Raw genomic sequence first — 26827 nt, forward strand, 5'->3', positions numbered from 1 at the left:
CATAGGTATGACAATACTAAATATAAGCCTGGCAATACTAAACAAGGGTCTGACAATACTAAACATAAGTCTGGCAATACTAAACATGGGTCTGACAATACTAGCAGTACTTAACAAAGGTCTGACAATACTAAACATAAGTCTGGCAATACTAAACATGGGTCTGACAATACTACACATAAGTCTGGCAATACTAAACATGGGTCTGAAAATACTAAACATAAGTCTGGCAATACTAAACATGGGCCTGACAATACTAAACATAGGTTTGGCAATACTAAACATAGGTCTGACAATACTAAACATTAGTCTGGCAATACTAAACATAAGTCTGACAATACTAGCAATACTAAACAATAGTCTGGCAATACTAAACATACGTCTGACTATACTAAACATATGTCTGACAATACTAAACATAGACATGACAATACAAGACATATGTCTGACAATTCTTAACATAGGTCTTACAATACTAATCATAGGTCTGACAAAACTAAATAGAGGTTTGACAATACTAGACATAGGTCTTAACATAGGTCTGGCCATACTTAACATAGGTCTGACAATACTAAACATAGGTTTGACAATACTTAACATAGGTCTTTACATAGGTTTGACAATTCTTAACATAGATCTGACAATTCTTAACATAGGTCCTGCAATACTAAACATATGTATGACAATACGAAACATAGGTTTGACAATACTTAACAAAGGTCTGACAATTATTAACATAGGTCTGACACAACTAAACATAGGTCTGCTCATACCAACTCTGAACCAAAGCCGAAACGGAAAAAAAACATGTAGCACCTAATGTTCAGAGTCAACTTCGGTCGAAAATGACTAGAACATTTAATTTCAAAAGCCATGCCATACGCGTTGATGTCTGAATGTGTTCGATACGACGCCTGCTGCTCGTTATGTCATATTTGCTGAGGTATTAGGCGAACACTTAAACATTTAAACACTTCATATTGCAATAGCCTGCAATGTCAATAATTTTGATTCAAACATACTCAATGTTCAATACAACCTATAAACAATTGGAGATATTTGATACGATATGAAATACGCTTATTAAGTATTGTTTACAAATCTTTTTTCTGTTTTGACTAATGATATGCGTTGAATACTTATTAAAATGATACGAAGATTAATTAAAGATAGTTTAAACATTGGAAATACATCTGCTTAAACCTATTCTTAAGGGAGACTTAGTAACAGGAATCGAAGACTGTGGTGGATTGTTTAGTTATACTTATTTTATTTTTTATATAAAAACTAGCTTTATCTTGAAGGTAATTGTATTAGAGTAAAATTGAAGGGGACTAATATACTTAGTTACAATGGAAACGTGAAAGAATAAACGGAAAATATTCTGAAGGTATTCGGGAATAATGGAACAGTTTTGGGTGAGCTGTGTTACCTGTCTGCTTACCATGGCAGGATTTGGGGTAAGTTGTAAATACTATCCAGAGTATTTTTCCATCTGAAAATGTTGCCTTGGTAAAAAAATAAGACTGACAGAAAAAATGTCGAATTCTACAATACATTCCTAATATAGATTAATCTTAAATTAAATACTATTTTTTAAGTTGTTTATCAACATATTTTTAATCCCACTTATATATTTATGAAGCAATGTTATCATACCATTCCTAATCCGTTTATTTTAAATATTATTTAAGATCAAATGTTCATTGACTTCTTAATCGGTGATATGTACAAGTCCCCATAGTATAAAAAGCCCAAATTCGGGCGTAGTGGTATATCTTCGGATCCACTTTAATAAAATTTAATAGTAACATGGTCAGCACGCGATAAAACAAAACAGATTTAAGATGAGCTCTGGGAACGTAGCAGATTATGTTGACGGGCATTGTAAGGCGCTGAGGTAGATAAACATTGCTTTGTTCCGGTATTTACCATGTATTGACTTCAAGATCAAATACATGATTTGCTACCGGTCTGTCTTTTAAACGGTGTGTGTTTAAATGTAAAAATCTTTTGTTTGAGCTTTTCTCATTGTCAATATTCATTTGTTTGTTTTTCATTACCATTTAAAAAGAAAAAAACGAATTCTTCCGATCAGTTGCGTTTAGATATTATATAATCATGTTAGAAATGTTAAAATAAGGCCAATATATATAAAATGCTAGATTTTCATCCATTTTGTTTTAAACGAGGGTGGGGGACGACGTTTTATTTTATTTTATTTTTTTCTTAGATGACTGTTTCGCTGTTGAATATGTGTCCATGCTCTTTCATATTGCATATTAAATCGTCTCTGTGGCCTAGTGGTTAAGCATCCGCCTACGGAGCGGATGGTCGTGGGTTCGATCCCTGGCCGCGTCATACCAGGCAAAAGACGTTAAAACTTATACAAGTAGCTCCTTTACCTGCCGTTCATCATTTAAAGGGTAGTGCTTGGAAAAGTGATGTACTCAGTACTGGTTTAACCCAGGAAAAATGTTCCCCGTGTATCGGTGCTTTACACCGAGCACGTAAAAGAACCAAGGGGTCTCTTCGGATAAGAGCTAGGGTATCGCACCCAGACTTCCTTGTATACCATCACTGTCTCTTCAGCTTGCTGTCCCTTCAGCAAAAACAAAGGACCCCGTTGGAAATAAGTGCTTGCACTTTCACGGGTTATCCTTGACCGCAAGGTCTAAAGAAATACATACATACATATATAAGCGATCGTATACATGTGTTTCTTGACGAACCACGAACACGATTGTAACAATTCTTCTATTTTACATGAATGTTATACATCTATACCGTACAAGAAACAAGATACAAGAATCTTTATTTAAAGTCGGGTATGTGTTAACAAGAAACATTAGCTCAATGAGCTATTTTCCGACATGAATAACAGACATACATGACATATCAAATAAAAATAACAATGAGCTTGTGACCTGAAAATAAAAGTATATATGATAAAATGAACACATATTGGAGCATGCATACAAACACAATAGGAAAATTGGAGCATCGAGAGCAGTGATAACATCAACAAGTTTTCCCGCCTGTACGGCCAGTCCACACGCGCACGGTTCTGCTAGTTGATATGCCACTGTAAAATGGTTAGTTGTTTCAAAAGTATAACTTACAGGGTAATCATACATCTACACCGTATGTATGATAAATAAACGTCCCAACGGACCGATACACAAATACAGACCCTAATTCAATCTTTTTTGAGTCAATAAAATTTAAGGGGCGGCGGAAAGAGAGCGGCGGTCGGGGATGAAAATCTAGCAAGTAATTGTTATCCGGAATTCAGTGAGAAAGGTTTTTCCGCTAATTTGCAAACACAATAAGCCCAGATTGGTGAGGTGATCTATTCATATTAAAACTCAGCTAATACGTATGTCCTTTGTCCATATTAAATTATTTAGATGATAAAAGGTCATAACGGTTAACCAAGTATTTGTACCTACAGATTAATAACATTACGGAGTAAATCTTTTCGTTGTAAAAACAGAATTCTAATTTTTCAATTATAACGTATATCCAGAGGAAGACTAGTTATCCTCTTTCTTTTAAGGAACAATTTTAGCAAACTGCACAGTACCATCTGTTTTATCTCAGCTGAAGCTTTGCAACTCACATGAACTTAAAATAAACACACTATGTATTTCAACTTGCAAACTATTCAAATACAAGGCAGTCATTAAGAAATTCAGCTAATCCATATGTCCTATGTCCATATTATACTATTTAGATGACATAAGGTAATAACGGTTAACCAAGTCTTTGTACCTACAGATTAATAACATTACGGAGTAAATCTATTGATAAAAAAACAACATGTATAAAAGCTTTTATTTATATCTGTCCATCTATCCTTTAAAATGTACTATCGACATTGAGTATCATTTATCGATATACCAGTTCAGAAAGTTGGGCTGACACGTTGAACGACATTTGACATTCAATTTCATCAGAATGATTAAATTTAAATGTCGTAAAGTATGACATACGGCATCCGACAAATGCTTCTGAATGTCGTATGCTATATGTCAAATCATTCGTGTATTATGTCGAATGTCATATACGGAGACATCTGCACAGTTTTTGTAAAGCTAACCTCAAATAGCACTTTCTCTATTATAGGCAGCCCAAACCCTGGTCTTGACTTGTTCGGGTGGTAAGTGATTCACATATATTTTGTATTCAATCTACATGAATATATACCCTTGAGTTTATTTGCACACTTCTTGCACACTGATAAATGAATTACACGTGACGTTGGCGTCATATTTTTAAGGGACTCGCTCATGTTTTGTGAAATGCACTATTTTGTATGACGAAATGAAGTGTGGAAAATCATTAGGAGTGTTATAACTAAGATTCTGATGGCTGGAACCCTTTACCAAATGTTGATAAATGCTCAAACATTTAATTGTCTTTTAAGTCCACGAGTTTGCATAGCGTTAGTAACGCTTTTCAACAAAAGGCTTAAAGGTTAAGTTGTCCTTTTGTTTGTGCATAAGGTCTTGTGGGCGTGCCGTTTTGTGAATATTTTCTAATACTTTGTGGGGGTTTCTCCAAATTTGGTATCAAAGAGTAAAATAGTAAATTGAAATGTGTTTTCAGATGCATTACCGGGGGGAAAAATAGTACCAAAACATTAGCGAGTTCCTTTAACGGCCAGTATTTCGGACATTTTCCGGCCGCATATGAGTCTTTTCGAGTGTTTTATTTTCAATTCTCTGAAGTGTCGGTCAAAAGCTACTGTTAAATGTTATCAAAGTACCCGAAAACAAAAAAAAAATATTGACTTGACTTGACCTGGATGATTTCATTGATAATAAATACAATATGCATGCAAATGCATTTGAAAGAGTATCTTACGATTTTAATATTTAAGCTTGACACGTATCTTAAAGGTGACACAAATCGCTTGGCTAGAGATCACACTGTTTAAAAAAACAAAAACAAAAACAACAACAACAGCAGCAACAAACATAAAAAACGCCAAAGATTGTTCATGCTATCTACCTTTTATTTTTATATCGTCATGTCCTTTTTTCTAGAACTACAATCTTCTATCTGCAACTTTAAGCAAATCGTTCACAAACAAGAAGTATTTGTTTTGTGCTGTTTTGCTTTCATTCTGAGCAATACTTATAACGTGATTAAAAAAAAATACAATCTGAAAGTTTTTTAAACTTTAATGATATTGATATTCCTTTCTGTTCCAGGCTGGGAGAAGATTTACGAGCGTTGTTACCTCCCCGTCCCCTACAATCATACATGGGACCAAGCTAAACAATTCTGCCAAAAGTAAGCCCGTATCCTCTCCTCTTTAAGCTTCAAAATGTGCGAAATAGTTGACAAAATGTTCCTTTTCCTTCAGGGAGAGGAATCACGTGATTTATTTTTATATATTTTCTATCAAAAAAGTTATGAAGAAATTAACGTCACTTACTTGTGTGTTTACATCGGTTGTGATCCGTGGTCATCCATGTGACAACCCCTGTAAGTTTTTTAGTCACGTGATTCCTCACCCTGACCTTGCTCATACAAAATATGTGTTGGTGTGACCAATCGTGCACGGGATCTCGCCTCAGAATCAAGACACTGATAGTGCTGAATGGCTTGAGCGATGATTCATTTGATAAGATATTCAAAATCATTCATATCAATGTCTCATCATCATCATCATCATCATCATCATCATCATCATCATCATCATCATCATCATCATCATCATCATCCCTAATTGAAACGGCCCCCTTTGCATCTTGGGTTTCCTAGAATATTCGTATTTCTGCAAAATGTAAACATAAAGAAAAACAGTCAAAAAATACCTATAAAATCGATTTTGATAAATAATGCATTCTTGTGTTACACTTTATGAGCGAAGCCCTTTAAACTGGCCATATTCTATTACCTATTCCGTTTCCAGACATGGTGCTATACTCGCGGAACCCAGGGGCCATGAGCTGACAGATGCTATATCGGCTTTATCGGAAGGTCATGGAATTAGACAGTACTGGACAGGTATAAATTGTGTGTCATTGTGACGTATTTCTTATTGTGTCACCAACACGGTTACACTATTGTTGTGTGGTTGTTATTTTGTTGTTGTTGTTGTTATTGTTTTTGTTGTTGTTGTTGTTGTTGTTGTTGTTGTTGTTGTTGCTGTTGTTGTTGTTGTTGCTGTTGCTGCTGCTGTTTCAAAAATATTGTGCAATTTTCACTTTTTTTATTTGACAATATTTGGGAACGAATTTCATGGCCCATGTTTACTAAGTCTGAAAAGTCTTAATCCTCATGGTTCGGAACTGCAAATCGTAAGTGCAATGTAAATGTCTTTCAAACAGAGGTTTAATGGTTTTTAACTGTTGAATTTATTATATCTTTAAAGTGTTTAAATTAAAAAAAAAAAAGAAGAAAAAAAAATCCGAGTCTGCGTTTGGACTGGAATTGTGATCGCTCCTGAACATGACCCAGTGTGTGCACTCTGAAGGCTGAGCTCAGAAAAGCTTGAATTTCGTTGCAACTTTCCTTCTTACAGAGCTTTGATAATTAATAAGATGTTTGCAAGTGTTTACATACATTTTGTTTTACAGGACTGGAACAAAACTGATTTTCTCTCATTGACTTAGTTGACATGGTGTTCTGACTCTGATTCAATAATCTGACATTAGACTGTTCGTAAAAGTTGACTCCCATGTTTGCTAGTCTCAACTCAGCATCATACACACAATCATATATTTTTTTCAGGATACAATCGCAAGAACATGCAAACGGAACCGGACTATATAGGTTCGTTGAGCGACGGAAGTTCCGCGAGTGTAGATGCGGGCGTTTGGGCGCCCTTCCAGCCTGATATTTCCGGTGGCGAATGCGCCTACATCGGTGCACCGTGGGAGGACAGCGTCACGCAACGAATGTGGTACATGGCGTCATGTGATCACGTAATGTCTTCTGTCTGTGAGCGGACGCCTTGCCCGTCAGGTATCTCAATAATAAAATAGCATACGTTTTAAGTTTTTTTTCCATTAACTTACATTTTCAGTTAGTGACCCATAGATATTGATAAAAAAATACAAATAAGAAAAAGGCCTTCATTAACGGGTAAGGAGCGAAATCAGCATCCCTTCTTGTGCATCGTCTGAAAATGACCAGAAGAAGCTTACAGTGCTCATGTCTTCTTTAAAAAATTCCATGTTATTCTTGGCATCGCTGACACTTGTTGTTAATCTTATGTTAAACTGGACATCGATTCGACTCCTTTTCTGAAGTTACAGAGAAAAATCGTTATTAATTAATTTTAGAAAAAGGTCACCTGGTTGCGATGCATGTTGTGTGTGGACGTATTCATACACAATATAAAGTTTTAAACCAATAACTAAGTTTTGTAAAGCGATTGTTGCAGCTTTTGTATTTTTCATCAAACCAGTTTAGGCAGGAAGCAATGAACGTTCATGTTTTTTTTTACTCCTTAGATACGTTCACGTGCGGTAACGGACGTTGCGTGGGTTTTCCCGCGCTTTGCAACTCAGCAGACGACTGCGGGGATAATACAGACGAGATGAACTGCCGTATGTACACTGCAACTTTATAAATTATTATTGATCTGAGATTTGTTTAAAAATTGTATTTTGTAAAGTATGTTTAAAATAACTAGGTACAAATTAATTTATGAAATGGGTGACCTTTATTTGAAGCCTCGCTGTGTGCGTACCAGTACACGGGTACTTCCGGTCGCGTGGCCTTGGAGCCGTCCGACAATACGCCGTCAACCGTATGTCTGTACACCGTCCACGTCGACGTCGGCAAACGTATACACGTTACGGTACGTACTGATAATTATGGGTGCTAAAATTAGTTTTTGGAAGGCTAAAAGTGAATGGATTCGGTTCAAATCAGGACACTTCGAGACTACTGGACATACGTTTTGTTTTTATTCGTTTAGACACATGGCTTAGTTTATGGCGATGGTTTTGACATTAATTGGTTATTTTTGTAATTCATGAGTTCTTGTTACACAATTACTTCAAAGAAAATTCAAGAAAAAAATGAAACAATATATTATTTATATATCACGTGTTTCACCGTTTATCTTCAATGAACTTGAGTAAAATTAAATGGCTTTCATCCTGCCGGAAGTACCAGTCTCCTTTGTCGTATTTCAGTTTGAGTCTTTCGACACAGAAGAGGGCCTGGACTTCCTTGAGGTTTATGACGGTGGTCCGTCCCTTGGCGCCAGCGTCCTCGTCGGTCGCCTGTCCGGTCGCCAGTTGGACCGCTTCCGGTCCTATACCTCAAGCCAAAACTTCATCCTGTTCAGATACATCACGGACGGCAGCGTGCAGAAGACGGGCTTTACGTTGACGTGGAGTACAGGTGAATAACACCATAAGTTATGCACCAGTCAATTGTAACCACGGCATTTCCAGGTCCGGGGAATAGCGGGGACTTTGACTTTCCGTCCAGCAAAGCCCGGGTAAAACCCCCGCCCTGCGGGCACGAACTGATGGTAAAATCCCCGCCAAATGCCCCCCGCACCCCAGGGACCCTAAGTAAGGCACATTCCTCGCTATATTTGGCGCAAATACAAAACCACCGCATTCACCCGGCACTGCGGGGCCACTGGGAAGGTAAAAACACGGCCCCTTTCCCCGGCTATCCCCGGTATTCCCCCGGACCTTGGGGGCCGTGGTAACAATTGACTGGTGCATTACAATAATTGTACGACAGGTTAAATAAAAATTGAATTGAAATATTGCACTCTTACTCCCAAATAAGATTTACCACAATTAATACAATTGTTTTAATTTACCGAAAAGGAAAATAAATGTCTAAATCAATCGTTTTTATGAAGTATATCGAGTTTAATTTGAAAGAAAGGTGCAGAAAAGACCGGAGTCCTACCTTTATGAAACGATAGTAGATCGAAGGAAATATTTTAGCACTCACCAATCATTTAATATGTTTGCGTATTCAGCTATTTAATACACGGTTTCAATCTTGTCATCAGTAATTAATATTTTCCATAACATCATTATTTAGGAAGTAGTTAAAGGTTTATCACTTAAAACTTATGTTTATTATATAGTGTATGTATTGATATTGAATAAGAATGTCAAGAAGTTTTGAAATTCTGTCCCATTATAATTCTTCATACATGTAATAATTCCCTGCTGGACTACTGAAATGCTGTTTTAACAACATTATCTTCAAAAAAAAGATACGCGTTGGTGCTTAATATACAAATACCCTGAAAATATATCACAATATTCCCTCATGAAGAACATGAAATTGGTGTTATTATCTTGATAAAGAGTACGCCTGTGAGCTGACAGAGGAGACAGGTCGCAAGTTCCGGCAGCCCCAGACCGGTTACACGAAGCCGCTTATCGGAAGTCAGTCGATCGAGAGCTGCGAGACGGAGTGCGAGAGGGCTGAAGGCTGCTGGGGGTTCCAGTTTATAGACGGCGGTGCGGCCGGAACATCTTGCTTTATGGCCATGGAGCCGCCCGTCCTAGTCCACGACACGTGCTGCACGGTGTATGTGAAGACGTGCCCGGGGGTTACAAGGACGGACGGTTAGGATTTCAGATGCTGTTTTCTTTGTAGAATTATTTTTTTACCATCGAATGTGTATGTTTCTTTCTTTGGAATCGGTACGTTTAATCAAGGCGATCTGTAACCCAATTGCCAGGGGCTGTATTCAATATACATCTTAAAATGAAATTCAAACTTCTCTTATGAATTAGTTTTCCGTTAGATGTTGTATGACTTTTAACACTTAGGAAGGCGTGTCCGAAAATGAATGGACAACCTACATTTTTACAGATTACGAAAAGAGGTCATCAAACAACGACTTATCATGCAACTTTTATATGAATTTTAGCATTTTAAAAATGTCGGAAAATATAGTAATACTTACATTTTATTCGAAACTCCAATTAGCATATTCCCACAGCTTTAGCTGCCATACCTGAAGTGGAGAGCACCCTGGTGGCCTCCAGCGAGCCCCAGTTCCTTTTCTCACCCCGGTACCCGCTCTTGTATCCCGGAAACACACAGAGGACATACGTCATATCCGTCCCAGCCAACCTGCTCATCACTGTGCAGGTAGATCTTTTTTTTTGCTTTAGTAATTAAACATTCGTTGCGGTAGATTAAAAACGTTTCAACGATATAAGCATTAAATGTCTTTATCACTGTTGGTAGGTGTTCGACTTAAAGCTTTTTTCCCAAAGAGTAACGATAATGCATCTGTACCGGGATTAATGGGTACGTTGGCGGCACTGCACACCCCTCTCTCCCACCCCCTCTCTCACGGGGGAATAAAGCACTGATATGTGCGTGTGCCTTAAATCACACACATGCTCAAATATAATCGATTATTACCAGATTGTGTTGTTTCTTAATGAGTTGTGGCTTTTTATTATCTTTTCAGATGAAATATTGAGTTGTATTCCTGCGAGTAAAACATCTTAAAGACGTCTATCAAATGGCTTCCAATGATAATTTAAGTCATTGTATTTCATTGAAAATGAGTTGGAAACGATCATATGTAAATTATAATAATAAGGATATCATGTGCCCCATTTTAGTATTCAACCTTACCTAGGTGCTGGCGGTAGACCTGTGTTGCAACGACCGGGTGGAGATCAGGGACGGTGGCGGTCCAACTTCCGGTCTCCTAGCCGCCCTGACCCACGGCTCCACGCCACTCACGGTCGTCTCGAGCGGCCAGCTCATGTACGTGTACATGGACCTCGCCTATCACTGGACCTGTACGGGCGTTTTGATGAAGTACACATCAGGTAAATGACAATAATTAACTTTTTAATACGCTTATAACTGATTTTAGTATAACTCTGTATGTAACTGCTAATGATTTTATTGTACACACGGGTGCTCGTCAAACAGATTGGACACTAAAATAAAGCCATTAAATCCGTTGATTTTGTTTCGATGGTGATGATAAAAAAAATCAATAAATATCCTTGTTAATGAGTTTTATTAAAAAAAGACTATATACATATACCTGTATAACTGAATACTATTACTTGTATTTTACTTTTCGTACTCTTTCAAGCAATTATTACGCATATGCATTCGATGGGTTATTGCAAATCATAAATTCTCGGTAAAAGAAAAAGATAGAAAAAATAATTATTACAGTGTTTTGTAAGAAATAACTACTTGTATAATTAACAAATAACTGAGATATCACATATCAAATAATTATTATATTGTGCATACATGTAATATAATAAATAATTATCCAGGCTGCCATGTGGACTTGACGGAGGAATCCGGCACGGTGTCATCCCCGGGTTTTGGCGCCAGCGTGTATCCAGACATGACCACCTGCACGTGGCGCGTACATCCCGCTTCCGGCAAGAGCGTTCAGTTGACCTTTTCAAGTTTCGACCTTGAACCAGATAGGGATTTCTTAGAGGTAAGCACTAGCGGATCCAGGGAGGAAAGCTCCAATTTTAAAAAGGCGAAGGAATACAATAGCAACACGCATTAATGCAATTAAGGATAAAGTTGAACCTGGTTGACTCGAAGTCCCAGGGACCGGCGAAAACACCACGAGCCTCAAGGAATTCGAGCCAAGCGAGAATGCTTACCTTCAGTATAAAGAAATCGGTACTTTACAACCAGTTCGAGCCAACGAGGATATCGAGCCAAGCGAGTTCGAGTCAACGGGGTTGGACTGTATAATCATTATTAAACTAAAATTTTAACCATTCAAGCCTATTCGCACCTTTAATTTAATCTTTAACCCCATTTCTGTGGCTTCTGCAGATCTACAAAGGGACGGACGAAACAGGCGAGGCGATGCATCCACAACCGGGCTACACTGGTCCCCAGGCGCCCGCGCCCGTCCTCACTACTTCCGGTCTTTTTTTACGTCTCACCACCAGCGGTATCACCGGATATCCTGGGTTCAAGGCCACGTATGCGGCAGGTACATGCAAAATAATTTTATTTGAAAAAAAATATTATCAAACAAAGGCTTTCAATTTTCAATGATCGAAATTCTGAAGTATAAAGGATTTGTATTTATTCAGTGCATGTAAACCTAATTGTAAAACTGAAAGCGTTGAGTTTAACGGGCATTTTGTTCAAAAATAGTGTGTATTTGCTTTACCTCTCAGAAACAAACACACGAACTAAAATGTAAAAACGGATACATGCATCATTATCATATATGATACATAAATATGCTTTAAAAGATATACAACTATTAGTGTGTCTTTTGGTCCTTCAAGCATAATGGTTTCGATTCCTTAAAATAAGCTCATTAAATATACACAGGGTGCCCAATGTTTGACGCCACTTCCGTTGTTGTGGAGCCGGCGGCCGAGAGCTACCATGCGCCGGATGCGGTATCCATCAGGTGCGCAGAAGGATACTTCTTCGGCGGAGGATATTCAGGGGAAGCAAGCGTTGATATGACATGCCAGAGTGACGGGACTTGGTCTCTGCAAAATCTTCCGTTCTGCGAACGTACGTAGGTTACAGTACACCATTTTTGCCGCGCGCTAAGGATAGTAGGTCGGTTATTGTACACCATAAACCAACTAAGCCTTTAGTAAAAGAACGAATTTTATAGACAGCTTATAACGCCGAATATCGAACAAAGGGTGTGTTAAGGTCTTCTTGAACAAGAACAGTTGTTTATGATTTGGTAGTTTCACTCAGTAAGTGGTAACACGAATCTTATCTAGTTAAACAGTTATAATTTATCGTACTTAGTGAAATTCGCAGATCATAACTAGATAGCCTATTAATGCGTGAACTTGGAACGAATTTAAAGGTAACTGGTTACAGGAATCTTAATCAGAAAGTATGTTACCTTTTAAGAGAAGTTTACAAACGATAACTAGATAACCTGTTAGTGTTGTACAGCATGAAAGCGAAGCAGGTGGCAGTTTTGGGTATATTCAAGCCTGTTTTTAGTCTGGTGATATTTATCTCACCGAAAAAGTTTTGCGAATATTAACTAGATAGCTAGATAATTATCGCGAACTTAAGTGTTTAACACGAAACAACTCGCGAGCGTTATCAGCTTTATATGTTACGGCAGATATATATGGCACCATAAAGAATAGAACCTGAATTTAGTTAAGCAACTAAGTGATATGATTCGACAACTCTAACCTTTATTACAATATGGACAATTTTGGGACATCAACATATATTGCCACATATAATAACTATAATTGCAGATAGATAAGAAACTACAGGTCAGTTTGATCGAAGAAAAAGTATATTTTATTAAAAAGTATATGTTTGTACATCTGTATTAGTATTGTGTTTCCCACGCTGGTTATTGCCCATGCTGGTTTCTGCACATGCTGGTTTCTGCCAGTGCTGGTTTTTGCCTATGCTGGTTTCTGCCCATGCTGGTTTCTGCCAGTGCTGGTTTTGTCCCATGCTGGTTTCTGCACATCCTGGTTTCTGCCAGTGCTGGTTTTTTGCCTATGCTGGTTTCTGCCCATGCTGGTTTCTGCCAGTGCTGGTTTTTGCCCATGCTGGTTTCTGCACATGCTGGTTTCTGCCAGTGCTGGTTTTTGCCTATGCTGGTTTCTGCCCATGCTGGTTTCTGCCAGTGCTGGTTTTGGCCCATGCTGGTTTCTGCACATCCTGGTTTCTGCCCGTGCTGGTTTCTGTCCGGAAAATTGTTTCGGGAATAATTTATTTCAGCTTTTAGCTGTCTTCACAATCTAGTTCAACTATTTAGAATTGGTATTATAAAAGAAACGAACCTTTCTCCTCAAACAGGCGGTTACTGTGGGTTAGCGCCCCTGGTTACCAATGGATACGTGGAGATTGGGTCGGGCGTGCAGGGTGGGGACATGGTGACGTATGGTTGTAACCCTGGATACACTCTCACCGGAAACAACAACGTCACGTGCCTCAGTGAGGGCACGTGGAGCACCGTGCCAATTTGCACGGGTAAGCAGTGTTCCTTTGTTTAATATTCATTATAGTGTACATATTTCACATAATTTACAATTTTAACCTTTTATATTTGGATCTCGGTCTAATGCAAATGTGTTTTAATTTTTAATAATTGTATTCGATCAAATATATTCCTTAAATGTTTCAGAAGAGCATATGGAAATAATAATGATTCGATAAGCTTTTTTAAAAAGGTGATGATGTTTCAATTAGTTCTACAAGTATCTATCCTTTGATTTAGCGACGTCTTGCGAGGACTTGTCTGTCGTTTTGCCGTCTGCAACATTCACCTTTGTAACCGGAAATGGTATTCAGCACGGAACTGTAGTCCGGATCACATGTCAGACGAACTTCGAGCTGATTGGTCCAGAGACGGTCACGTGTGATCAGGGCACGTGGAGAATATCGGTGCCGACTTGTGAACGTATGATATAGGTTTTATCAAGTATTGCTTTATCGCGTCTTTTCGCAGTGTATGATAATCAACTATTTAACTTTTGAATGTTGCCGTCATTAAAATTGTTTGGTTGTTTGAAAAAAATGTCGGTGGCTGATGTAGGTCAAATAATATAGCGGTTTAATCATTGGCAGTGTTTTTCTCGATTGAGACTTTAATAATTTTTGTGTAACAGTTCGTTAAAAAAACTTTTTACCGTAATTCAGCGATATTGTTATTTTCAGCTATCGTCTGCCCTATTCCGATCATCCCGAACGGAAACCTTGATAAAACGCAGTCGGTGAATCAGAGTGACGTCATCACCGTAGTCTGCCATACCGGATATGAGGTCATGAACAGTAGAGGAACAACTAGAACATTCCAATGTGGCGTCGATGACCCGATAGTTTGTGCTAGTACGTCATCGCGTTACCAAATCCAATTAACAGTTTTATCAGAATATATTTATAACAACACATGTATTTTTATTTTGTCTTTCACTTGCAGATGTTAACGAGTGCACGAGCGGCGAGGCCGTCTGTGAAAGCGCCACGTGCACGGATATAGATGGAGGGTTTACATGCATCTGTCTCCATGGCTACGTGCCTGACCCAACAAACAGCACTAGGTGCCTCGGTAAGCTTTGTAAACGCTCTAAATAAGACTTAAATCTTTTTTTCTGTGATTGTGCACGCATTTACCTTAGTCCTTGGCTGTACTTCTCGCCACAGTGTACTACAAATTTAGTGTCGTCTGTGACCGAGGCTTGTTTTGGTTTGCAGATTTTGGCCGTACTCCTTGCCACAGTGTACTACAAATTTAGTGTCGTCTGTGACCGAGGCTTGTTTTGGTTTGCAGATTTTGGCCGTACTCCTTGCCACAGTGTACTACAAATTTAGTGTCGTCTGTGACCGAGGCTTGTTTTGGTTTGCAGATTTTGGCCGTACTCCTTGCCACAGTGTACTACAAATTTAGTGTCGTCTGTGACCGAGGCTTGTTTTGGTGTGCAGATTTTGGCCGTAGTTCTCGCCACAGTGTACTACAAATTTAGTGTCGTCTGTGACCGAGGCTTGTTTTGGTGTGCAGATTTTGGCTGTACTTCTTGCCACAGTGTACTACAAATTTAGTGTCGTCTGTGATCGAGGCTTGTTTTAGTTTGCAGATTTTGGCCGTACTTCTCGCCACAGTGTACTACAAATTTAGTGTCGTCTGTGACCGAGGCTTGTTTTAGTTTGCAGATTTTGGCCGTACTTCTCGCCACAGTGTACTACAAATTTAGTGTCGTCTGTGATCGAGGCTTGTTTTAGTTTGCAGATTTTGGCCGTACTTCTCGCCACATTGTACTACAAATATAGTGTCGTCTGTGACCGAGGCTTGTTTTGGTTTAGAGATTTTTCTTTCTCTGTTTGGATTTCAGACGTGGATGAGTGTTCGTCTCAAAACGGGCTGTGTGAGCAGACGTGTACCAACATGCCCGGGGGTTACCAGTGTTCGTGTGGGGAGGGTTATCTGCTGTACGAGGCGGATAGTGGACCCGCTCTCGGTCCGGGCGAAGACGGCTCCCAGCCCTGGCACACCTTCCACGTGGCACATTCCTGCGTTCGTGAGTGACGGAAAAGCTAATATTCTAGAAGTGTTTTAGTTCGTTTGCACGCAGTTTTATGACTTTTATTAGGTTTGATCACGATTGTTTCGAAGTTTATTTTTCGATTTTCCCAGCAAATATATGCGAAATTGGGACACTGAAATATTTTGGAAGATGTATATGATGAAATTAATAACGTTAACTTTTCTTTTCCAGCCAGACAGTGTGACTTTGAGAAAGTCCTCACAATTTTAAACGGAAAGGCTCTGACGTCACAGACACAGTTCTACTACAATGATACCGTGAATTTTATTTGCAATATCGGATTTGTCGTAACTGGGACGACTCGTAATGGGGGCAATGCGACATGTGGGCCGGATGGTCTGTGGGACGCGCAGCCCGATTGTGAGGGTAAGGAGGTTATAAATATGTTGCCCGGTTTTAAAAGATAATTATGAAATTTGCCTAATTTTGCACATTCATGTGATTCAGAAGTATATTGTTTTGTTTTGTTTTTATTTTTACAAATCTGTCCCGTTGCAAGAGTTAGACTAATAATGGTGACGGCTTGTGCAGTGTAAAAGTTGGTTGTTGGACCAAAACATAAAATGTTTCCAAATATCATTTTCTTTTTAGTTTTAGTGTTTAATATTTATCCAGCATACCACATACATCTTTCGCTTTATGTTGTAAGGAGAAAGAAACATTTGACGAAATAATATTTGTGTTTTTTTCGAAGATACCGCTTTCGTTCTACAAAATTAATATGTTTTTGTATCATCAAATTCAAGATTTCAAAATCAACAATGTCTTGTGGCTTTGTGGTGATTGCTTTTATTGTGAAAATAACACACACAAAACATCTCGTAAAAAGTATTAATAACTTCTTATTACACCAAAACATGTTGTAATGGTTTACTCTTGAATAATATTGGATTTTCTGACCTACCTACCCTATTTTTGAAAAATGAAACCGAACACAAACATATTATTTTAAGGCCTAATTAAAAACTTTCGAAACATTTTAATGTTTGGCCTTCCCCAATGACTTTTGCCCTGTGGTACCCACCCCGTCCTCAGCTTAACGGCATTCAGACGGCTGTTAATGTATGTTATAGTGCAAAGTTTTATGAAACGGCTACATTGGGCTTCAGCTACTTCAGTTTACAAGAAACATCACCCTAACTATATTTTTTTCTAATAACTCTAGATGCCTTCTGTGACGAAACCTACGATGGTAACGTCACACCGAGAGGCAAAATAACATACGGCAGCACATATACGTTAACGTGTGAGATGCCGGACGGCAGCACGGTGACGCGTCAACGTTTGTGCGGTTACGACCGCGCTTCCGGGCAATATACGACCACTGGCGCCGAGCTGGTATGTCCTGGTAAGTTGAATCTGCCGTCGGAATGTTTGTGAATTTAAAGTGTATCAATAATTGCAGCCAATGCATGATTATATTTTCATTGATAACCATAGAAGTATTCCCGAAACTATCAGAACATGGTTATGATAAACTCGTGTTCGTTATTCGATGAAATAATGCGGATGAGTGAGAGTGGTCTAGTGTACAACTCACCTATGAGGTTGTGGGTTCGACCCCCAAAAGGGGGACTTTCTCAAGGCCTATCAAAATGGACACCAGTACTGGTTTAAACTCAGGAAACGGACCCGAGAGTGAATCTATAACGCTATCATTTTCCGTAAGAATCAAGGTAAACGAAATTATTATAAACTAAATATGCGGATATTAAAAAAAAATCCTTTACCTTTTAGCTTTTTTTTCTTTGCTGATATCGCTTAAGAAAAAAGTTACTAGAATTATTATTATTATTATTATTATTATTATTATTATTATTATTATTATTATTATTATCGTCATTTTTATAATAATAATAATAATAATAATAATAATAATAATAATAATAATAATAATAATAATGATAATAATAATAATAATATTATTATTATTATTATTATTATTATTATTATTATTATTATTACTATTCATAAATTGTATATGAAATTAAGAAACCCTCTTTTCTCGCTACAGAGGTAGACTGTGGCCCGGTTCCAAGGCCCGTTGGTATGCGGCAGTCTATTGATTCGTGCACGACCCACAATTGCACGGTAGCTTTTGAATGCGAGGGCTACTACGAGCGGCGTGGCCAGGGCGCTGTCCCCGGCCACCCAGAGTTCCTTGTAGTTTATTGTAGCGCTCGGGGCATCTGGGATTTCGGAACACTTCGGTGTCAAGGTGAGCGTGGGGGCTAAAGCAGTTGACTCAGTATTTTTTTTAGATCAGTTATGTTTTTATACAATGTTCAAATTTATTGGCAAAAGCGGAAAATAAATGCTATGGCAAACAAACTTCCAAAATAGTCACGGGAATATCTATATATATTAATATGACCATCCATTTTTCACTTTATGAACCGGTTTTGTCAGACTCTCTGTATTGCAGCATTATTACTGGAATAATATATATAATTAAACAAAAACTGACAAAAATGCTAGAATAAGAATCACTAAATTTTATGAATAAATACAGATGAAATACATGTCGTTTGCAGTTTTACAAAAATGGTTGTCATATACTTAATACTATGAGTACCTTGGTAACTGTTATTTTGTTTTTAACGGCAAAAAATACATCTCTTCGATTTGGAAATAAACTCGTAGTTCATTCGATGTTTTGAAAAGAATGTTGTGTTTTACGTTTAACTGTTGTACCCAGGTGGTCAGTGCGGACAGCCGGTGACGCCCTTCAACGGCTACACGACTCTGACCACATGGCAGCACGACCAGATAAGCGTCCCTACGACCGAAATCGGCTCCGTGGCTACCTTCCACTGCCATGTGACCGGGTACCAACCCGAGCCCGTCACTTTTGCCACGTGCATCAAGGTTGGAGCGAACCAAGTCGCATGGAGTCACGAAGCTGCGGTCACGTGCGTCGGTACGTCAAGAATCAATTCTCATGTAATATAAAATAAATCGTAAACGAATCGCATGATTCAAATTTCATTAGATTATTATTAGACGATTTGCAATGCAGATCATAACTTTCTGTTGTCCTCATTCAATTGCACTTTAAAGGCCTAGTTTAATCCTTCTATAATTAACCCTCCCCCCACCCCCACCCCCAAAAAAACACACACAAAAAACCCAACAACAACAAAAAACAGACTGTATAGTATACAACCTCTGTGTATTGATCCTAATCTAAATGCCAAATTGTCTTATCAGTTCTGGGATCTGAGTATCCTGTTGTGCATTTTTTGAGGTTTTATTTTAGAAATGGACCCTAAATGGCCCTGAGCCAATATACAAATACACAGGAAATTGGTCCCTACAGTGACACCAATGCAATTAGCAGGAGATGCACTGCACGGGAGTGTCATGTCAAACATTCCTTAAGCAAGGTCGTTATATTAAAATAGAAGACCCGGGTTTGATTCCCGGCCTGGGCGCATGTGAGTTTGGTTCGTGGTCACCAAGCCGGACAAGTGGGTTTCCTCCGGGTACTCTGACACAAGACCGCAAACTCGCAAAGTCGTGCCAACGACACTAATTAAAATAATTTTGGTATACCTTGTTTCTCAGTCGTTTAAATTAAAATTAAAATGCTACTAACATACATGTATGGCCGTAGACAGGGAACGGCCGACGCTGTTGAACTGCCCGACGAGTATGACGGTGACAGCCCTTAGTTCTGTGTTATTTACTATGCCGGCCATGACCGATAACACGGGCGTCAAGGCGGTGCGCAGCTTCCCCGAGAACTTTGGTTCTGGAATGGCACTGGGGGAAGGCGGTTTCTTGAGCATCATCGCAGAGGACTACAATGAAAACATAGCCCGCTGCGATTTCAGGGTTTCATTCTATGGTACGGTTACAAGTCAGTTTATTGTAAGAATTAACGCAATCGTTTGAAGGGAATAAACTCCTGCTTTGGTGACTAATTACTTGTAAAAAAATAGTGACAATTAACCTAAAGGTATTTTTGCTTTAGAATTATCAAAGGGGTCACTCCTACCAACCATCTAACATAAACAACTATGAATAACTGACATTGTTCAAATTGTAATAGAATATTATCAAGGCCTTTCGAGTGACCTCTTCGATAAATTTGAAGGAAAAAATACTTTAGGTTATATCGCAATAAAAAATACAGGTCATATGGCAATAATACCGGCGTTCATTTCATTCAACTGTCTGTGGGGATGTATTCAAACCATGTTTTGTCAGAAACAATACTTTAAATGCATGACATTATTCACAAATATGTTTTCACAAAATTGTTTATTTCAATGGTGGTTAAGCGTTTATTTTGTCAAATTTCCCAGACGAGACCGCACCGGGGGTGACGTGTGAGCGGCCACCGGTGCTCACGGCCACACAGATAGACGTCACATTCGAACCGGCCAGGTATTTCTCCACCGACGATCACCTGGCCACTACTGTCCTAAGGCCGGAAATGATTACCGTCAATCTCGCGGCCGTCGGTACAAACCCCGTACTCAGCTTTTCGGCCTTTGATTCTTCCGGCAACATTGCTGGATGCAACAGCCAGCTTAGAATTGAAGGTAAGCTTTTTACCACTATGCAATGTTTATTCACTTTTCGACTGTTCGGGCGTATTTTTATTTATATACCATATTGTTTAAATGTTTTATTTTGTTTTTCATCTATTCGTTAGTCCCATATCAGAACGGTAACCAAGCAGGTGGTATTTTACCGTGCAATAAAAACCATACGGATAAATTACAGCGATATTTACAGGTAATATGCATACGCACGCTACACATTGACCATTGTACTTAACAATGGTGTTCAAAACAGTAAAAACAACAGCTTAAATGCCAAAAAAGTATTGAAATTAATAAAATAAACGTGAACATTCAAATAACTACAACTGTGCACCCTATTACTTCGTATGCAAATCAAGCTGATCTGAGATTATTTTAATTATTTGTTTAAATACTGCAAAAGGGAAAAGGGAAAGGAACTCAATTATTTTTTTTACCGTTATAATCCTGAAATTTGATTTTATTTATCTATATTAAAATGCGGTTTATTTTTGTTCATTAAAATATGTTTAAAGTAACTGCTGTGTTACGCATAAAATACTAAATCTATCAATTAATTAAAGCATGTCGATACTGTTTACATGTTAATAAATTCCCTCAATAATAAAATAATAAAATACTTAATTAGTTTTTATTTTCAGTACTTCTCCAATTTCACTGGCTCCTTAAACATGAAACTAGTTATCAATTGCTATTCAATCGAATCCCATTGGCTCGATGTCGCTTGGCTCGATATCCCAGTTGGGTCGAACTGGATATAAAGGACCGATTATGTTTTACTCTTTGTAAGCATTTTCGATTGGCTCGATATTCGCGAGGCTCGAATTATTTTCGCCGGCCTCTGCGATATCGAGCCAACGGGTTTCGACTGTAATTTTAACCCTGAAGAAAAGATAATAATGTTGTCAACGATACTGACTATAATAGTGATAAAATGTCAGTAACAACGACAGCGATGATGGTGATGACCATGATTATGATCAACGCTATGACGATGATGCTCATGGTATATCAAAGACGATGATATGGATGATGGGCGTTTTTGTTGATACCTTTCTAGTTTCCGTTTTGGTTTCAAGGGTTTCAGCGGTTTAGACTCAGTGTGTTTATACCACGTGATAAATTACGTCATATATGCTACTTCAGAAGGCAACATTTTGCTTTAAATGAAGACTTAAATCAAAGATAACTTTTCTTTAACTGCATCATTTTAAATGAAACAGGACAGTCTATGCAACTTAAAGAGCCACGCCTTCGTTTTAATACCGGAGTTTGATAAGGTGATTTGTTTCATCAAACACTTCGACAAACCTGTTCCCAAAATAATGTCTTGACAGTGCTTCGTCAGACGGCCGTTTTGTGAAAAGGTTTGTCGAAGTGTTTTAAGAAACTGCACTCTCAATCAAACTCTGGTATGAGACCGAAGGCAGGGCTCCGTGAGCGGCTTAGACTGCGTTATATTTTATTTAAAATAGTGAAGAAATAGGAAAGTTAGCTTTGTTCAAAGTCTTCATTCGAAGCAAAATATTGCCTTCCGATGTAGTGATTTATGACGCAATTTATCACGTGGTATACGTGTACACACTGAGAACGTTGTGTTGAAAGTTTCGCTTGAAGTCAAAAATGCATTGTTTTGTGTACAGCTTCTACAACATGATAGAGCTGCATTTAGCACTTGTTCAATAAATTTATTCAAAACAATGTTACCGCAGATGGTCGTTTGCCTTTTTTAACTAAATGGTGCTTCAACACACGTTTTGGATCACTGTCTGCCATGTTTTTGTTCAAACCAGTTTTCGGATGGAACGAACCGACGAAACTGCACCGGAGGTGTTTTAATGGTTTCAAAACTGGTTTTCATTTTAATTGAAACTGTCAGAATGAATACACAGTCCGTGAGACCAAAATAAAACCAAAGCTAGTTTATTATCCAACAAAAAAAGCCCTATGTATTGAGTTATTGCAGTGAAGTGTTGATTGTTTTTGTATTTAGCACCAAAATGTAACGACAAGACACTGAGTGTAAGAAACGGCGACGTAAGCTGCACGTTTAATGGAGGCGGCTACGACTGCGCGGTGACGTGCAAGCCTGGTTTCTACTTTTATGAAGATCCCTCCGCCTCCGAGATTTCCCTCAACTGCTTCGGTAATCAACCATGGAGTAGGGAACTTCCGGTCTGTACAGGTGCGTGTTTTCGGTTGCTTTGGCTATTCTATCATCAAACGTATAACCAAGCATCGTTTAAGACTTTAAGTTCAAGATTATGCTAAGCTTCCCATGGTTAAATGATTTAAAAATGTGTTTTTTTCCAAATTCAAACCAACTTATTCACGGTAACCAATAGCAACACAGTTTACCGTTTGAGAATAAATCATATCACTTAGGGGTACGAAGATTATGCAAAGTATGTCATTCTGAATGTATTGAAAATGAATACCACTTTCTACTTGTTTGTGATTTCTACGAGGATCTGCGATCCCAATATATACCACAGAAGGATTATGTTTATCCTAGCATTAACAAGTTTAGAATACTCATCTAATGTTAATACAGTTAAAAAGTTATAAGTGTATAGTTAAAAGTGTCTCTACGTATTTGTACCATGCCTTTAATAAAAGAAAAGTTCGACCTAAAAAATGAATTCTTAAAATCACTATCTATAAAAAAATATTACTGTATAGTTGTTTCATTGTGTTTCATTGTTCTAAATTAATACAGTAATATTGTGATGGGCCGGTGGCCTTACAGCAAATAAACTTTGTCATTGTCATTGTCATAGTATTAAAGATACCAATACGAAAAGTGATCGTACGATACTATCTTTGGTAAGAGGGTCACTATTTACTTAATTAGAGTAGTAACTAAATTGAGAAATATTCTAAAAATAATGGGATTTCGATTTCTATGTTCGTGGTATTACTAATATAATTGTACTAGAAAAAGCATATGAGTGCATTCAACGGACTGTTAAACTTACTCGGCGATTTTGTCGGTTTGACACAATGACATGATTGTATCCAATGTCATTTATCAGCCAAGCATGACGCTACCTCACGTGTCACCTTGACGATCAGCTACAGTCAGCAGGGCACGAGCATTTCAAGCACATGTGAGAGCGCCTACCGCACCCAGATCACAAACAGCCGAACCGACCTCGCAATCGCCTTCAAGTAAGAGATTTATTTTTGTACCTACGCTACGGTTTCAAATATACTGTATTGTTTTTAGGGCGTTTTTGTTGATACCAAACCAGTTTCCGTTTTGGTGCCAATGGTTTCAGCAGTTTCGAAACCAGTTTTGATATTTTTGCTTGAAGTAACAAATGCATGGTTTTGTGTACAGTTTCAACAACATGGCGGGGCTACTGCATTTAGCCATTATTTCAAAACAATGATACCGCAGATGGTTATTTGCATGTTTTATATAAATGGTGTTTCAACACACGTGTTGGAGAACTGTCCGCCATGTTGTTTTTCAAAGTGAACTAGTTTTCGTATGGAACGAACCGATGAAACTGCCTGCGGTAGGGGTTTCGATAGTTTCAAAAACCGGTTTGGGTTTTCGTTAAAAAATACGGTAAAACTGGTTTGGGTTTTACTTGAAACTGTAACAACATAACAACAAATACACAGTTTGTGAAACTGATATAAAACCGAAACTAGTTTATTACCAACAAAAACGCTCTTAATAACCAAGTCATATTCAGCAGAAGTTGACACTTTCAATATAAAGAAATGTCAATGTAAAAATCACAGCGCGTATTTCATCTGCTATGACACGGAAAGTCCAATACGCTCCATTAAACGGAGCTTTCCGTCTATAAATTACGTCATTAACTTTTAAAAATTAAAGATCGCGTTATTTTTTACTGGAAAACATTTATAAGCCTCGATTGTGTATACCTGTAGCACCCTTTGTGGCGGCAGTATGGACATATCTCCCAGCACCATGCCTGTCACCAGCCTCATTGCAGCGGTGAGTCAGACAAAAGTTCAGTTATAATTAAAGCTGCACTCTCACAGATTGAACGTTTTAACAACTTTTTTTATTTTTTTTATGTCGTGGAACGACTCAATATTTGTCGGAAAATGCATGTAAACCATTCATTTAAGACTGCTGACAAAAAAATTAGATCACAGATTTTCAAATTGAAGTTCAAATAATGTTTCATGATTTTTTCTGAAACCGTTAGTAACGGTTTAAGCCATAAAACATTAATTCTGGAACGGAAATATATAAATTTGAAATCTGATCTTTTGTCAGCAATCTTTTATCACTGGTTTGCAGATATTTATGCAAAAGATTGCTCATACGAAGACAAAAAAAGTTGTAAAAACGGTATATCTGTGAGAGTGCAGCTTTAAAGCCTAGGCCTATACTCAAATACTAAGGTATGATATATACGATGGTCACTTGGGTCGTTCGAAACATCGGATCACTTGAGGTTTTAGCTCGGGTCTCGGCGTCCTCGAACGATCGCAGTTATACTGTACTCCAGTTTAATCTTTGCATAAGTTGTTGTATGTACATACTGAATGAAATCGTTGGTTGAAGGGAAAATAAGCTAAAGAAATAAACGGCTCGTCAATTTGCGAAAAAAAAAGAAATTTTATTGTATTACTTTCGGTATTTAATTCAACAGAATACATTGTGTGCATTGTTTTCGAAAAAAAGTAAAAAGGGAAGAAAGTTACTTTGTACGACAAAAATATAACTAAGCATTACAGTCGAACCCCGTTGGCTCGAACTCCAAGGAACCGCCAAAAATAATTCGAGCCTCGAAAAATTCGACACAAGCGGAAATTATTATCCCAGTACAAGGAAATCGGTTCTTCACATCAAGTTCGAGCCAACGAGAAATTCGAGCCAAGCGATTTCGAGCCAACGGGGTTTGACTGTAGTATTTTTTCCTAAAAGTCCGCTTTATGCTTCTTACAGGGATTTTTCGTGTCGAACGTTACGTTTGAAATCAGCGACCCGGGGTTACAGGACTCCGTGTACGAAACATGCTTCGACCTGATTCTTAATGCCTTCAACGACCTGACGTCTGACGTCTCCCAAGTGACGACGTTGAGCGGAACTGGGTGTCCATTTCTTTCGTTAACGTCAGGAAATGCCGAACAGCAAGTGTCGTACGTTTGTAACGGAGCAGAGTCGGCGGTGATGTACAACTCGACTATGCACACGTGTTGTAAGTGTATGGGTTTGATATATAAAAATGCACAAGCGAATCGGACCTGGCCCCAATTTCTCGAAACTTATACAAGTATGTAGAAAGTCCCGTATAACAGGATTAAGCTAAGATCACTATTTATGTCTTTCAATATTTTTTGTAATATTTACTTTAACAGATTTATACTTTAAATAGGAATCAACTTTACTACAATCATATATGATTATATAATTAACCTTTTTTATTAAGTAAAAACCAATTTAAGTTTTATTTTACCAAACTGAAATAAGCTACCGCAGCCTGTTAAGCTTAAGAAGTTTTGAGAACTTGGGGCAAGTCCACGTTAGTCCTGGTAAACCTTATGCGCCCCTTATTAACCGCAAATCCTGCGTCTGCCACGGGTAGAAATGTTTAGACTATGTTAGCATTCTTATGGCATTTCACTGATGGAGATTTCCGGCTTTGGCCTGGTGTCCTTGATTGTTTTACTTGATGGGAATTTAATTGGTTGTGATTTGATTTAATGCACCAGTCGATTGTAAATACGGTCCCCAGGTCCGGGGAATATCGGGGACAGCCAGGCCCGGGTAAAATCCTGGTAAAATCCCAGCCAGATGCCCCCGCACCCCAGAGACATTCTGTAAGAACCAATCCCTGCTATTTTCGTCTCAAAGACAAAACCACCGCATTCAGCCGGATCTGCGGGGCCACCTGGAAGGTAAAAACACGGCTCGTTTCCCCGGCTATCCCCGGTTTACCCCCGGACCTTGGGGGCGTGGTTACAATTGACTAGTTCATAAGTTATAACAAAGAGATGACAACACCAAATCACATTACCCCTCCCCATACCTGTTTCAGTGGAGTGCCCGCCGGGGACGTACAGTGATGGGTCAGGTTGTGCCCCCTGCCCCGCCGGCACGTACAACGATGCATACTTTTCCTCGACATGCAAACCCTGCCCAGAGGGATCCAACAGTCACGCTGTTGGCGCCAACGAGGAAAAGGACTGCTACGGTGTGTATACAAATCTGACTTCTTTGTTTTGATTCTGTTATGTTATAAACGGGGCCAT

At 38.5% G+C, this 26827-nt stretch overlaps 1 protein-coding gene across 1 annotated transcript in view; it reads left to right on the top strand.

Annotated features, from left to right (window-relative positions):
• The first annotated feature begins 1136 nt into the window (after nucleotides 1–1136).
• LOC128233403 (uncharacterized) overlaps nucleotides 1137–26827 on the top strand; it is a 59959-nt gene continuing 34268 nt past the window's right edge. The window contains exons 1-30 of the mRNA XM_052947068.1: nucleotides 1137–1460; nucleotides 4129–4162; nucleotides 5220–5301; nucleotides 5927–6021; nucleotides 6748–6981; nucleotides 7473–7568; nucleotides 7695–7822; nucleotides 8163–8373; nucleotides 9312–9575; nucleotides 9956–10107; nucleotides 10610–10805; nucleotides 11274–11446; nucleotides 11800–11962; nucleotides 12313–12504; nucleotides 13783–13956; nucleotides 14204–14386; nucleotides 14644–14814; nucleotides 14906–15034; nucleotides 15816–16001; nucleotides 16200–16394; nucleotides 17194–17376; nucleotides 18043–18246; nucleotides 18727–18948; nucleotides 19645–19878; nucleotides 20339–20578; nucleotides 22575–22766; nucleotides 23617–23752; nucleotides 24491–24557; nucleotides 25521–25773; nucleotides 26614–26769. Of these exons, the coding sequence (XP_052803028.1) occupies nucleotides 1404–1460; nucleotides 4129–4162; nucleotides 5220–5301; nucleotides 5927–6021; nucleotides 6748–6981; nucleotides 7473–7568; nucleotides 7695–7822; nucleotides 8163–8373; nucleotides 9312–9575; nucleotides 9956–10107; nucleotides 10610–10805; nucleotides 11274–11446; nucleotides 11800–11962; nucleotides 12313–12504; nucleotides 13783–13956; nucleotides 14204–14386; nucleotides 14644–14814; nucleotides 14906–15034; nucleotides 15816–16001; nucleotides 16200–16394; nucleotides 17194–17376; nucleotides 18043–18246; nucleotides 18727–18948; nucleotides 19645–19878; nucleotides 20339–20578; nucleotides 22575–22766; nucleotides 23617–23752; nucleotides 24491–24557; nucleotides 25521–25773; nucleotides 26614–26769 (5002 nt within the window). The 5' untranslated portion in view covers nucleotides 1137–1403. The remainder of the gene's footprint in view (nucleotides 1461–4128; nucleotides 4163–5219; nucleotides 5302–5926; nucleotides 6022–6747; nucleotides 6982–7472; nucleotides 7569–7694; nucleotides 7823–8162; nucleotides 8374–9311; nucleotides 9576–9955; nucleotides 10108–10609; nucleotides 10806–11273; nucleotides 11447–11799; nucleotides 11963–12312; nucleotides 12505–13782; nucleotides 13957–14203; nucleotides 14387–14643; nucleotides 14815–14905; nucleotides 15035–15815; nucleotides 16002–16199; nucleotides 16395–17193; nucleotides 17377–18042; nucleotides 18247–18726; nucleotides 18949–19644; nucleotides 19879–20338; nucleotides 20579–22574; nucleotides 22767–23616; nucleotides 23753–24490; nucleotides 24558–25520; nucleotides 25774–26613; nucleotides 26770–26827) is intronic.

This window comes from Mya arenaria, chromosome 5, assembly GCF_026914265.1.
Source record: "Mya arenaria isolate MELC-2E11 chromosome 5, ASM2691426v1".
Taxonomy (NCBI): Eukaryota; Metazoa; Mollusca; class Bivalvia; order Myida; family Myidae; genus Mya; species Mya arenaria.